Consider the following 15,235-nt stretch of genomic DNA (forward strand, 5'->3'; position numbering starts at 1 on the left):
GCATCTCCACTCATTTGAGATGTCCTAGGGTATCTAAGACATCTGCATGGCGTTGGGAGGTACAGCACTGGAGACCTGCAGGGTCAGTCTGGGTCCTCAAGAGCATCTCCAGTGGCATTAGACACCTCTGTGTAGATGGCTGAATTCATCCCAGGAAAGCTGGAAGAGGGAGATGGATCACAGAGCTGTTGGTTATGACTGCAATGCCTGAGTGTTGGGTGGAGGACACCTGTAACCAAGGCACTCCAGAAGCACCAGGTTTGGGTAGTGGAGGGGAAGCAGAGGGGGAGGGAGGCAGGCACATGAGGTGGGGGGAAGCAGACACGTAAAAGATGTCAGATGTCAATATCAGTGGCTGCCCAGTGCTGGCATGGTATGGAAAACTGCTTTGAGTCAATCAAATTTTTTATGATTGAGAAATTAAACGGTTAAAGCTTTTGCATTTTTTTGCATTTTGTGCTGATGAACAGCGGGATGTCTCAGGTCCAGTTCCAGAGCATGCCTCTGAGCATAGACATAAAGATCACTGGGGGCACTGCTAAAAATAAGGCAGTGCTCTGTCTTGACAGCCACAGGTGTCTGAAAGCAGTAACCAGGGAGCATGTTTTCCCTCTTGCTGGGCCAGGAATGGTAGATACAGGCTGTTAGACCCATGTGTCCTGTAAAAGGTCAACATCAACATCTCCCCTTCAGCCAGAAGAAGCAACTATACCCCACCCCAAACACCACCAGAGGCTACAAGCCCCTACAGAGCCTCCTGGCTGACCCAGGACCAAAAGCAAACAAGCAAATGCCATGCACATCGGCAGAGTGAGGAGTACCACAATCCTAGTTGCCTGCAGGAACCAGTTAGGAGTAAAACCATTTCTCTCTCAGACAATATAGGTAGCTGATGTTATTTCTGTATATTTATACACTTCAGTGAATTAGAGTATTAGTATATTTAAACATCTTCTGCAGTTTTCTGATATTTGAGATCTGATATGTATAGACACACAGACAGACAGAAGCACTTCTACCTGCTCCCTATCAATGACAGCATTTACGGTACATCACAAGAATGTATCCCGGTGGCCATCTGCTTCTCCTGTCCATCCATATTTCACCCTGCAGATGCACCTGAGGTCTGCCAGTGTCTTCGCTCTGCATTGCAAGCTCTCAGTGGGCACACTACTGCTTCCCCCTTTTTTTTCGATTTTTCTTTTGAGCAGAGGGTGTGTAGCGTTCCCAAGAACATGGTGGGTTTCTCAGAAGCTCGTCTTTCTTGAGTTCCCAGTCTTCATCTCTCTGGTCTAAGGAGATGCCTTTCATCGCAGCTGTCCTGCGATAGTTTCTGCTCTCCTCCTCTGCTCTGGGGAAGAAAGCAAGAGTGCATCTTCAGATACTGAGCACAGACAGCACAGCCCCTCCACCATCCACGAGCAGCCCACCTACAGTGTCAGGGGATCCTGTATTGGTATGGTCAAAACACTGTTGCCAGCAATAAATACATGAGAAAACACTGAGGTCCATCCCAAACCGAACAGCATTCATCACCCCAAGCGACCAGGTACTCACTGAGAGCTGGGCTGAAGTGGGAAACCTCTGGTAAAGATCTATGGTGAGATCAGACTTTTACCGTTGGAATCATAATTTTAACTGTGCAAAGCTCTCAAAAGATGGATCTTATGAATTAGTGTGCTTTTAAATAGACTTGAGCACATTTAATGCAACCGTACATAATATAGTAACTCGCTGCAACTGCAACATTTCCATTTTCTTTTATTTTCTATACTGCTCATTCATAAGTATTAGAAATCCTTAATGCCAAAACATCAGATCTGAAGACAATGGGAATTTGGGAGGATTTGTAGATAGTTATTCTTTACAGACAAACTTTTAACCTCATGAACTGTCTAATCCAAATCCAATTCAACCCTGAAATTCTGGTAAAGTTTGCATTCAAATCCAGAAATAAACTGGACAATACACCCCCATTTCTTCTTTTAAAATAATAACTCTAACTATGCAATACCATAGAAATACAGCTGTGCTTCAGAGGTTCAAATTTTGCATGGTAAAACTTTTTGTAGAAGACACCATTTTTCCCAGCCTAGTATCTCCATATACAAATCATTGACAACTCTCCTCTGGTTCTGGGGATTTTAGCTGTGCTTTTCAAGCTGTCTCTATGATTTCAAGCATGTGAAACCTGTTGGCTGTCAGACATTGAACCATCGTCCACCCAGACCCTGGGATTTCCGAGTCAGCATGGAGTTTGCTTTTGGCATCTGTGATTTACCCAAGTCTTCTTTTTTTTTTTGGTTTTGGTGGGGTTTTGGGGTTTTTTTTGGTTTTTTGGGTTTTTTTTTTTGTGATATTCACATCTTTTTTCTGTTAAACACACACAGACCCAGATCTTCATTAAAGGACACTGCACAAGCTTGTAACCTGAAAATGAACATAACTCACTGCAATGCTCCTTATAGCCTTGAAATATCAATGGTTTTCATTACATTTCCCATTGCAAACAACCAAAGCAAATTAAAAACCACTTTCATCAAGACCAAAATGAATATGCTCATTTGAGCAGTGGAATTTTTATTTCTTTTTATCATTTCAGTGATGGTTTTGTCAATCACAGCTCTTAAATATTTTTCCTATGAAGTGTTGTTAATTTTGTCTTTACAGTCCTTACATGTGCCTGGCACAGACATAGTCTTTTGGAAAAAAAATAACTCAAACTAAAAAATAGATAGCTACTTTCTGCATTTTGTAGCTATTCGAGGAATTTTTAAAGGGAATTTTAAAGAATTTTAAAAGACCAGTATATCTATCTTTCACTTCCAAGTCATACAACCTAGAATCATGGAATAGTTTGGCTTGGAAGGGACCTTTAAAGATCATCTAGTCCAACCACCAATTTTCAAGTCATTGAAGGACCAGTTCCCTTTCAAAAAAACAGCAAAATCCAAAGAAAAGGACCTTCTTTTCTTTCTCACACCAGTAGTAAGCAGCAGAAAGCACTGAAAAAATAGGAGCCACTGTAGTGAGTGAACCTTGGCCAGCTGCCAGGCGCCCACTCAGCCGCTCTCTCAATCCCTGTCCTCAACAAGATGAGGGGAGAAAGACTGCAGAGCTCATGGGTTGAGATAAAGGCAGGGAGATCACTCACCAAGGACCACCACAGGCAAAACAGACTTGACTTGGGGAAAATCAATTTCATTTATTGCCTATTGAAAATAGAGTAGGATGACGAGGAACAAAGACAAAACTAAAGCACCATACCTCCACCCCCACTTTTCCCCAGGCTCAGCTTCACTTGTTCATTCCCAACTCCTCTCCCCGCTCTCCCCAAGCAGCGCAGGGGGATGGGCAATGGGGGTTGCAGCCAGTCCATAACACTTTGTCTCTGCGGCTCCTTCCTGCTCACGCTCTTCCCCTGCTGCAGCGTGGGTCCTTCCCATGGGCTGCCGTCCTTCGGGATACGCCTGCTCCAGTGTGTGCTGTCCATGGGCCTCAGTCCTTCAGGGCACACGCACCTACTCTGGCATGGGGTCCTCCACAGGCTGCAGGGTGGGTACCAGCTCCACTGTGGACCTCCGTGGGCTGTGGGGGGACAACCTGCATCACCATGGTATTCTCCATGGGCTGTGGGGGGGAATCTTCACTTACCCTGGAGCTGCAGGGCTGTTCCTCACTTTTTTCCTTCACTCCTCCCTGCTGGGCAGTACTTCTTCCCTTTCTTACACATGTTTCCAGAGGCACCCCCAGTGCCACTGATGGGCTGGGCTGTGTCCTGCGGTGTATCTGGCACAGTGTAGCCCCAACCTCTCCTCACAGAGACCCCGCTGGACAGCACCATTGCCAGGATCCAGACATAGACTCTCCCAAGTGTAAATCTTGTCCAAGAGAAGACAAACCCTTTCCTCCTACTGCAGAGATCTGATTCGGTAGGTACTGAGTATTTGTGGCGCTCTGTCAAAGATAGCACCAAATATCAGGAAAAATCCTTTTTTCTCTAATACAGCAGCTTCATCACATCACTGCAATGCTGTCCCAGCTGAGAGCTTGGGCAGCATGGAGCAAAGCCAGTGGTTTCACACAGATGTGCTGCATAGCATGGGTTTACTACAGAGATACATATATATATATATTTGTAGATATATACATGCAGAGACAGACAGATATACATACACCTACACAAACATATCATTGAGACAGGTGGTCAATGCCCCATGTCTGCTAGTGTTTAAAAGACATTTAGAAAATGCCTTCAATAACATGCTTTAATTTTTGGTCTGCCCTGAATTGGTCAGGCAGTTGGACTAGATGATCGTTGCAGGTCCCTTCCAACTGAACTAATCTATTCTATTCTATTAAGTATCTGCTACCAAAGGCAAGAAACCTCTTTCTGTACAATTTTATACATGTATATATATATATACACACATACACATACATATATATAAGCCCTGGGCTTAGATAGCAGGAGCCTTTGGTGCAGTTTCAGCCCTTGGCACTCTGCAGAGATGCTGGTGGCAGGCAGGGGCCGTGGGTCTCTGTGCCTGCTTGGCACCATCCTTGGCAGCTCTCACAGTGCCCAGGGTAAAGCCCTTCTCATGCATAACAAATCTGATGCAAATGATGTGTTTGTTATTCAGAAGCAGCTGTGTTTTGAAGGCTGTTCCCTATCCTTTGCATGTCCATGCAAACTTCGGTGAGTGGTGAGAGGAAGGATTTGGATGCTCATAGCCCTTTTTAGATATGCATGTCAGCCCTGCATTTGGCACAGCCCCTCAGGCTGTTATTTTAAAAATTGCCTTTTCTCTCTTTCTGCATGACAGGCAAATACCCAAAAATGATGGTGATGATCTGTAACAGAATATCCCTCATATTTACATACCGATACCACAGACACCGTGAGTGACGGGCAGACCTGCACAGCATTAATGTGCAAATGCACACTTCATTTTGTCTGCAGCACACATGGGTACTGCCCAGCTCCCGTTGGAACCATGGAGCCCTGCCTGACCATGGACATCACCTCTGGGACCTTCTGCACACCTGAAGGAGCAGAAGGTAATCGCGATTATACTAGAAATGCCAGTAATTCCTCCTAGCTGACTCCAAGTTTACTGACATGAGGAGGTGAAACTGTTGCATGAGGTAAAGGTGTCCACTGTGGTTGTAAATATAGTGGTTGGGCTTAAAGAAAGGGTTCCTGAGCCCTGGTGATAAACTCCTGGCTGCCACAGGCTGTGTTATGGCTGTGAGGTGATCATACAGGCTTCGCGTGTCTTGTAATATGTCCCAGGCATGAGCATTCAGAGCATCTTCCCAGTTATTAAGTTGTCCTGGCAATGCTCCTAACTGAGTCATGAAGCCACGGGGTGAGTCAGGCCAGCACGTGGCTCTGAAAGACAAGTTTTCCACCTTAAATTAGTCATTCACCTCAGAAAACCCCCCATCAGCTACATGAGCCGCCCTAGGCTGTTGCCGAGGTGGTTCAGACCAGGATGTCAATCATCCTGTCAGTCATCCTCCCAGCTGCTTCCACCAACACAGGCGCCTCTGCCCGCCACAGGCATCGCCCGTTGGCACCATCCGGGCTATTGCCCCACTCTCGCTGCACCTCAGTGCCATGGCTCTGGTGCACAGCCAAGTGCATGGCAAATGCTACAGACCTGGCAGGGCTTAATGGTGAGAGTAGGGCAAAAGTGACAGCACTGACTAGGTCAGCAACTGCTATAAATGATTAATCAAGGGGAACAAGCCTGCAGGACTTTCACCCTCTAGGGCAGACAATATTTACCTGTTCTGACACAACCTCAGCAAGCCAAGCACTGAGAACAGTATAAAGAGAACCTCTCCCCTGGAAGAAAGTGCCCCATTCTCCAAGAGCTGGCAAACCCGAGCTTATCCCAGCCAGGGTCTAGGTCGTAAAAAAATATATATAGATTACTAAAGCTTAGGTATCAACTGTTGGTTGTTTGAATTTCTTTAAACTGAAGCTCTAAGAGTAATACGAGGTGATTCTTCTGTGTGGAAGGAAGGTGGTGAATAGTGAGGGTCTCTACAGCGAGGCTTTAGCTGTGAGGTGTCTGGACACTGGGTGGGCAGGTGAAATGCAAAGGTCCCAGCAGCCTCCACAACAGCCAGAGCTTAGAAACAGGGACCTGTGGCTGTCCTAGAAAGCTTTTCGGGCTCTATACAGGGGGATTTTGTACAGTTTGTCTGTCTCTTCCTACGGAAGGACACTGATGCTCTGTCAAGACAAAAAGTGGGCACAGAGCGTTTCAGCAGGAACCAGCAAGCTGTAGAAGTACAGTGAAAGGACAGCAGTACCTACAGAAAGGTTTACATGGATTAATGAAAGGTGGCATTTGGTAGGCACTGGCTACCTCAGATATTTGCACAGTCACCATGAAATTGTTTTTGAACACCATGAAAATGATTTTGAAATTGGCAGCTCTTGTGCCAAACTGGCAAGCTGGAGATTTTGAGTTGGATACACATCTACAAAAAAAAGCCATGGTTTATATGGTGCCAAAGCAGTCTTGAGAATGTGGCAGTGGTAAAAAAGATGCTAGTTAAGAACTATGGTGGGACTGTAAATTCACAGAAAAACCAAGGAGAGGAAAAGCCTTTGGGTGCTCTCAGCATCTCTGCATCTGGCGTGTGCCAGTTTCACAAGCAGCATTATTTAAATGCCAGGGCACGTGTGGGAGTATGATTTGCAGTGAACAAGCTGGTTAACCTCTGCTGGTCTGTACCACTGCTCTAGAGAGATGTAGGTATGGAACACAGCTCAGAGCTCTGGAGGACAGCATCCTGATCCAGGGAAACAGCTTTGCAAGGATGAAACCACCTGTGAGCCAAATCAGTGGCTGAAAAACAGGGATGGTAACTGGGAACCCTTTAAAAGCATATTGGCCATTGCATATGGTGCCACAGTGATAACTGTAAACAGTTAAAACAACAAGGAGTCTTCCAAAATTTGGAAGTAATTAATATGTGGCCATCCTCTGAACAGATCAGATTTTCAATAATTACGTAAAAAAAAAAGGATGGCTCTGTTCTTCACTACAGGAAAAGCCAAGCTATATACATACACCAACACCAACTGCTAAAGGGATGTTCTTAAATAATTCAACCTGTGTATTCAGCATTCACCAGTCTAAGGGTTTAATACTTCTTAGTTCTTGCTTTCATTTCCATTGCTTAATAATCACTCTGTAATATCTTTATAAAAACAATGATGTCATGAAGTGATAAAGATTTTGAAAACACACCAAGGCAAACCACAGAAGGTAGTGGAATAAATTAACATCTTCCCAATGGCGTTCCCACAACAAAGACCCGTATTTTCTTACCTGCTACTCATGCTTGATGGCTTTAATAAGCTTTAGGTGGAAAGATAAGTAATATGCTCATATTCGTTTTGGTCCTCTATATAGCAGTCAATTTAGTTTTCATTGCTGGAGCCCTGCCAGCTGCCACAGTGGGACTGGCCATCACTACTCACTTTTCCAAGAACCTGGAGCAGTCTTGGTGACCGTAGATTTCTGCAAGCCGTTTGGGAGTGTCACCGAAGAAGTCAGCTGCATCCATGGCAGCATGCAGGGAATGAAGGGTGCGAAGCACTCCCAGTCTCCCCGACTCGGCAGCAAAGTGAGCCGGTGTCCAGCCCACGTCACTCCGCAGGCAATGCCGGGCACCGTGATTCACGAGGAGCTTGACCAGCTCCGATTGCCCTTGGGCAGAAAAACAGGGAGAGAAGACACACCTGCATTAGACCATACCTTCAGGATGCAGAAGATGGTCACACACAGTTGATCATAATTCTCTCAGGCATGTAACAATGGATTTTACCCATGACCTGGCCATTTGATTTATCAAATAAATGATACTTATTAGAAAATGTTTTTTTTTTAAAAAAACCCAAACATTAGAAAATTTTTTTCCCAAACTAGACTGCTTCCAGAAGCATTTTACAACAAAAACAACAAAAAGGCAAAAAGCCTTGTACGAATTTCTGAACAGCACAACTCAGTTAGTCATTGACCAACTGGCTATTGACTATTTCATTGGTTTATTTTGGTTTTTAGTTCGATGCAAAATAAAATCTAAACATTAAAAAACTGGAAAACCTGTGAACAGCTTTACTAAAACACAGATCTGCTTGATCGGAGATAGAGAAATCACTTGTTTCATTCACCTTCATATTTTTCTAACTTGTGGAATTGCTTAAAGAACCCAAAAAAAAAAAAAAAGGCTTTCTACCCTACTTCACACTGCCTTGACTGAGCCAGATCGTTCCCAGTGCCACCCAGGCCACGCCAGTCTCTCATCATTATTTTCTCAGATAGCTCAGTTCCCTTTGCTGATGCTCAAATGAGTAATAATCCATCCCAGCAAAAGTAAAAACTGGTGTCAAGTGTAAACCAGCAAATCACACACCTGATTTCTGAGCAAAGGCAAATGCCATGATGTGAGATCCCATTTTATGCTGTGCGCAATTATACATTATATATTGTTGCCTTCAACTCTTTTTGGGGCTGCAAAAGGATTTTTGGCTTTCACTGACACTTCTGATGGTGAAGGAACAAACAGGAGCTGCAAAAAACCTCTGGTCCTGTGTTGTTCATTCGACCAGGTGGGATAAAGGGAGGGCAAAGTAAAACACACTGTAATTGTTTTGTTCTTTTGGGCTTGGTAAATACTTGGTATAAATACAGCGTGCTTGGCTTTCTTGCTCATTTGTGCAGGTGTAGATAAGAACTCCTCTGTACTGTATGAAGTCACCTCTTAGAAAAGTAATGTGGGGAACAAGGAGACGTGCTATACGGACATATGTAAACTGTAAGTTTTCACATAACAGGAAAAAAAGCCAAAAAATCACTTTGATGGCAACCCCATAAATTACTTCGGCAGCAGAGCTCCCATTTAAATTGCTATTTTTCTCTTTTTGGCTCGTTAAGGACAAAATAAACAGATAGAAGCTGCGACTATCACCAGCACTGATTGCCGTCACAGCAAGGCGTAATTACGCTCAGCATCACCCGTTACGCCGCCGGTTCGCAGAGGTAACAGAGCAGGGGTACCCTTACCTCTGGCAGCAGCCCAGTGCAGCGGGGTCCTGTCGTGCCAGTCAGCATCCTTGTGATTTGGATCGCAGCGCCCTGTCCTCAAAATCTCATCCACCAGGTCGTAGTCCCCCAAAGCCACAGCTTCGTGGAGCTCTGTCATGCTGCGCACTTCGGAGAGGTGCCTGGTAAAAGAGCGGTGGTCATTTGGTGGGTGTTCACTGATGCATCAGCTCCTCTCAAGGGCAATGTTAACAGATCAAGGAGCACCTGGATTAAAAATGAGACACACACTATGAGAAATCAGAATTTATCCAAAAATAAGGAAAAAGGAATGAGAGGGGGAGAAAATATTTTTCATTTATCTTCAAACCAGTGATCACGGACTGATGGTGGTATTTGGTTCGCAGTCATGGAAATCTGGAGCAAAGTGCAGCCCTTATATAAAGGACTCGGAGACAAAAGCACACTGCATTTCTCAAGGATGTTGCTAACAAACAGCCAGCTCAGGCCAAACATTTGCCACGGGTCTGTTGGTACTCGCTATGGAAACTGGCTCCTCCCTTGCCAATGCTGCAGATCCATTATCGGTAGCATATTACTGCAATGAAAGAAATGCCCGTGCATGCATCTTCTGATGGGTTTTGGTGCAAATAATCAAGCTATGACATGCTGCTTAAAAATCTTGTCTCTTTAGCCGTGCTTTGCACTTTCCAGTCCGATACAACAGACCCTAATCAAGAAACACAAGCAGATCTTCTGGCCCTGCAAGGCTGTGGATTTCAGTGATTATACCTGTGCTAGCGGGTATTTCCTGGCTGCTTTGCTGGCAGGGAACTTAAGCAGCTTGCAAGGATCGCTACGCTACCCCATCATCCTGAGGATGGAAACACTGCAATATTTTCTCCAGTCTGGCCAGATCAATGGGGAGAAAACTTTTGTATTCCCATATTGAAGCTAGTCTTGATCTAATTAGTCCAGTTCCCCTCATAAGCGAGAAAAGTTTCACGATTTGCTCCAACTTTTGCATTACATTTAATTCATGGAGTAATTTTCACAGACTGAAAAGAGTCTGATTGCCATGTTCAGCATGCTGGAAAGGATCAACATGGGAGCTTGCAGAGGCTGATGTGACGGAAGGTTTGCAACCCTAGGGGCTGCATCCTGCGAGCCAGAGGTAGATGGGGCCATTTCCCTGCTCCCAACCCCCATAAACACCCCAACCACATCTCAAATCCAGGCTGGAAGAACACACCACCATCTCTACCTTGCTTTCTTATAAGAAAAAGATGAGATACAAAGGTCAGAGGGAATCACCACCTGCTTCAGCAGGTCCCCTGACTTAGGTGGTTGGACTGTGTAGACCAGATGCAAGAGAAAGACCCACACATGACTTCTGAGTTTGACTCCTGCACATCTGGGAATATCAGAATACATAAAAAAATATAATAAATGTTGGAGTTCCTCAGAGGGCCACAGAAGTATCATGGGCTTTGGCATGTCTCTGTTATTTAAACCTTTCATGCACCACCTCCTCCTCATTGCCTCTCACTAACCTTGAAGAACCTGTTCCTTTAGATTAAACAGAGATCTTCAGAGTTATCCTCTAAGACATTTCATGAGCATTAAATCTATCCTGAAAATGTTACACTTTAATGCATCCACCAAAATGAGTGCTGGACAAAAGTACAGAAAAGAAATAGATCTGGGACCTTTTCATACAACTTTCTTATTCTTTTCTAAGGAAACGCCAACAAAATTCAAAGTTTAAAAACATCCATTTCAAGCAGCTTTGTGTTCTGCTAGCTTCACATCATACCCACGCACACACATGCAAAGGGAGAGGAAGGGAAGCCAGTGATCCCACCTCAGGAGCTCACCAGCTCACCCAGGGGACGACAGTCCATGGGTGCAGCATCACAAGCAATTTAAGCCAAACCAAATTTCACCTTCCCTCCCTCCCCTGCTGCCCCCCTTTGCTGGCCTTGAAGCTCATATGGCTGTTTCATCGGCTGGATCAACCTGTTGATCTCTCAGAAAGCTCATCTTCTGCTATTGGTTCTGGTTTTATGGTGAATTCCCTAAACTCAGCACTACTGAGGGGGCTGCGTAAAGGGGGTGTGCAGATCTGCCCCCTCAGGGGGGACCATGCTTGATCCACCTTAAGCTGCTCCAGAAGCTGCACCCAAAAGCGGGATCAGCTTCCTTGCGGGGTTGTTATCCCTTTCTCATAAGGCCAGAGGAAAAGATTTGGATTTTGATGGAGGGACCTTGAGCCAAAGCGCAGTGCTCCCGTGTCGCGGTCTCCCCCGCCTTGCCCAGCCGTAAGCGTGGCAGCTCCTCTGCGGGATGTTGCAACCCTGCCAGGGAATTTCTCACCGGGATCTGGTGCCTGACCCAGCCCCACGCCACCACGCTCAGCAGCCGCCGCGAGAAAAGCCAGAAATTCGCAGCCACATGCAAACAAGCCCGTATATAAATCCCCCCCTGCCACACAAAGGCGCAGCCCAGCATCTAAGCAGCCGTGGGGTCCTCCGGGGCGTGCAATTTTTTTTTGGGATGGCTCCATGTCGGAAACTTGTTTTACAGGCCCAGGGAAGGTATCTCCCAGAAAGATTGTCTCATTTGAAAACTAAGGCAAAGTTTGGTCCCTCCCCTTCGGGAAGAACCCGGCAGTCGGTCTGCCCGCGAGAGAAACGTCCTCCTGCGGGAGCAGCCGCCTCTCGCCTGGCTCCCGAGGGCCGAGGGTGGCCGAAGGCTCCGTCCAGCTCCTCTGGCCAGTGGGACTGGAGCGGAGGGCGACGGGGACACCGCACACCAGGTACGTGGAGCGTTGGGTGCTGCTAAAAGGGGGAAAAGGGTCTGAGGAGAGAGCACGGGGAGGAGCAAGGGGGATTGTAAGGAGCTGGGGAGTTTCTGCGCAGCCCCTCGCACAGCTTGGCATCGCTCCCCTCCCTGGCGTCAGCCTGCCCTCCCCGGAGCCTGTCTCCAACTCCCAAGGGCTCAAGCTCCTCCGCCTCCTCCCTTCCAGCCCCTTCTCCCTGCGCGTCCCTGCGGAGGGGTGGGATTCGCTCCGGCTAGGCTGCAGGGGAGGGTACAGCAGACGTGCCCCTTCCCCTCCGTGTGTACCGCCAGCCAGCCTCCAGGGAAAAGGTGAACTGAGTTTTCCCGTGGGGAAGAGCAACCCACCTCCCGATCCGGGTGTGCTCAGTGTGGGCATGGGAAAAAGCAGTCCCAGGCTGTGGCAGGGGGAACCCAGGCTAGATGGAAGATGGAAAAAAAAAAAATAATTCACAGTGAGGGTGATTAAACTCTGCTTCAGGCGTCCAGCACTGAGACATGCAGAACTGAGACAGCCCCATATGTGCCCTGCTTTGAGCAGGCTTGGACTAGGTGACCTCCAGCGGTCCCTCCTGATGTAAATTCTTCTGGGAGGCTGAGGGACACAGAGCAGGAGGTTTTGGGTGCTCTGCCAGCACAGCATTCATTGCCCCCAAACCCAGCATCTGCAAGGTGAATGCCTGCACGGGACCTTACACCCTGGCTGCTGTTAAGAGGTGGTGGGGAGAGAGACGGTGGGTTTAGGATGAGGTTCCCCCCGATGTGTTTTGAGCCCGATGAACTCAGAGAGAGGTGAAAAAGTGGTGTACTGCAACGTTAAGTCAGATGAACTGGCCAGGAGAGCCTGCCTGTACTTCACCCTGTGACACAACCATCCAAGCCTCTCCAGGAGCAGCAGCTGGTGGCTTTTCAGGGCAGGAGCCAAGGGTGGCAGTGCTGTCTGGACTTGCACTTAGCAACCCTGCTGACGCGATTTACAGCAGCTGAGAAGCTGTTGTGACAACCCTCTAACGGGCAACTCCAGGAGGAAAGTGGAGATGCTCAAATCTCCGTCTCTGGCTGTCATGAGCAATTGGCCTTCCCTTTTTTTCTGCCTGCTGGAAGTAAAACACTTTATCTCCTCAAAATCAGCTAGTATTAGAGGGGAAGGGACCCTTCTGCAGTGGAGTCGTGCTTGTAGAGAAGTGAGAGGGGACATTCCTACTGGAAGAGATACGCTTGGATTTAGCCCTTGGATCCAGAACCTCCACAGGAAGACTGAACCCAAGTGCCAATCCTGCTGACTCCAGTGCTGCTGCCTGCTGCTTCTACCCGACATCCCTATGTCCTGACCACACATCAGACAAGTTCTCCACCACCAGGTCCTGCCTCAGGCCCAAACCAGAAAGCAAAGGGTGAGAAGAATTGCTTCAGTGCCTAAAACAGAACATTTAAGCGCAGGGACCAGAACTGGGGCTCTCAGGTAAATGCTGTCATAACACTTAGGAGTGCTCTTTCCACCAGACACAGTGGATGTTGAAATGTATCTGGGGTAGGGACTATGGTGATCCCATGGCCCAGTGATGAGAAATGGATCTCTGTCTCAATCTCCAGTGCCAAATCAGGCAGGGGATATACTTAAAACAGATGACTGGAAGCTCAGTAAGGGGACAGTGACACCTCCACCTGCTGGGAAACATCTCCCTGGGAAGTGCTACTGAGATGAGAATGTGGAAGTCCTCCCAGATACAGTTGAGAGGCCCCGGATCCAAAGGCATCATCCAAAAGGCTAGGAATCACCCAGCTCCACCTTCGCTTCTCTTACTCCATTTCCCATTTTGAGCAGAGGGACATACCATCCTTCCCCAGCCTCGTGTGCCCTCCGTGCTCATGGTGATGTGCTGTCACCAAAAGACTGAGGTCAGCATCACCTCTGCACTAAGCCACACCAAGATGAAGGATGGAAGCAGCATTTAAAACGTGCAGTATGCTTGTTTACTGGGAAAAAAGCCCACAAACTGGCTCAGATCACTGGAAGAAAAACACATTTGCATTTTGGTGACAGCGTCAGGCATTTACACCCTGCCACACAAAAGGCACCAGTGTGAAGGCCTCTTTCCTTCAGCTCCCCCACATTCCCCAGCCCCAGCTCCCCAGCCTTGGCAGCCTTCAAGTAAAGGACAAGCCAAGGTCGGGGGGGGGGGGGGGGGGGGGGGGGGGGGGGGCGGTGCGTGAAGAAAAAAAGGAAAAAAAAAAGGGGGAAAAAAAACAAACCAAAGGAAAAACCCCTGAAATTAAAACCGCAGGCCCTGGTAGAACAGCCCTTGCCACTGCCCACTATCCGAGCGAGAGCTCGTGTGTGGAAACTGCTCACCTTTTGCTCTGACAGCTCTGGCACTGGCCAGAGCACACTGCAGTCCCTTCCTCCCCTGCTGGAGAAGCTGGCAGCTTTCCAGCCCCCAACCACTGGGATGGATGCCGGTGGAGGTGGCAGAGATCAGGTTGTTCAGGCACAGGGACAGCTCGCCCTGACAGCAGCACCACCATTCTCTGTCCTCTTCCATCAGTAACTTCCCACTAGCTTCACAGAGATGCTGAGCCTCCTGAGGAACAGCAAACCCACTTCAGAAGGTGCTGGGAAGAAGCAGAGTGACACCCATGACCCCCTCTTGCTGCTCTCATGTGCATAAGCTCTCCCACTGCAAGCCCCTAGAGCACTGGAGGCAAGCTGGCAGGATCTGGCCCCAAAAAGCACAAGGCCAGATTGCCTCCTTGTGCCAGCTTGCACGGACCAACAGAAGCCAGTGCCAATTTATACTGACATCGGATCCAGCCTTGGAATTTAACAAAAGCCTGCATGTTTATCCAAGTGCTGGGAGAGGCTGCCGGAGCTGCTTCCTGCGCCCTTTTCCATCCCCAGCTCCGGAGCTGCTGCAGGAACCACCCAGCGGCAGCCACAGCACGTCAGCTCTGGTAAACAAACTCAAACCCACGAACTAAAGGCAAAAAAACTATTAAACACAAGGAAGTCATCATCTGCCTGACTGCATTCGCAAGCAAGAACATGGGCGTACTGCGGCCAGATATAACTTCCATTTTCAGACCGAGATGACACCCTGTTTATCGCACTTGAAGCAGACCCAGCTCTTACCCAAAGCACATGTGGACTCCAGCTGCTAAAAAATTTTAGGAGCAGGACACAGGTTTCAGGCCTCAGCTACCATACTGCAGAATTCCACACTTAGACACCTACAGGCATATAAATGCATGGCCCGATGCATTTCTTGAAAATAACATAGGATTTTGATTTCCATTACTGCAGGAGGAGAGCAGGGTTGATGGATGCT

General features: G+C 47.5%; 1 protein-coding gene across 1 annotated transcript; it reads right to left on the minus strand.

The window, feature by feature from the left end:
• Nucleotides 1-960: 960 nt before the first annotated feature.
• LOC121090572 (ankyrin repeat domain-containing protein 66-like) lies at nucleotides 961-11,403 on the minus strand. The gene is made up of 4 exons (XM_040599226.1): nucleotides 11,339-11,403; nucleotides 9,093-9,338; nucleotides 7,508-7,736; nucleotides 961-1,351 (listed from the first exon to the last, which is right to left on the minus strand). Exons 2-4 carry the CDS (start codon nucleotides 9,229-9,231, stop codon nucleotides 1,171-1,173), a joined length of 549 nt encoding a protein of 182 aa, XP_040455160.1. The 5' UTR covers nucleotides 9,232-9,338; nucleotides 11,339-11,403; the 3' UTR covers nucleotides 961-1,170.
• Nucleotides 11,404-15,235: the final 3,832 nt, after the last annotated feature.

Source organism: Falco naumanni, chromosome 6 (genome assembly GCF_017639655.2).
Source record: "Falco naumanni isolate bFalNau1 chromosome 6, bFalNau1.pat, whole genome shotgun sequence".
Taxonomy (NCBI): Eukaryota; Metazoa; Chordata; class Aves; order Falconiformes; family Falconidae; genus Falco; species Falco naumanni.

Coding starts and splice junctions, on each gene's coding strand:
- LOC121090572 (XM_040599226.1), bottom strand. CDS start 9,231: ATGACAGAGCTCCACGAAGCTGTGGCTTTGGGGGACTACGACCTGGTG. Junction 7,737..9,092: donor GCACTGGGCTGCTGCCAGAG/GTAAGGGTACCC, acceptor TTTCTGCCCAAG/GGCAATCGGAGCTGGTCAAG. Junction 1,352..7,507: donor TGCTCCAGGTTCTTGGAAAA/GTGAGTAGTGAT, acceptor TTTCTTCCCCAG/AGCAGAGGAGGAGAGCAGAA.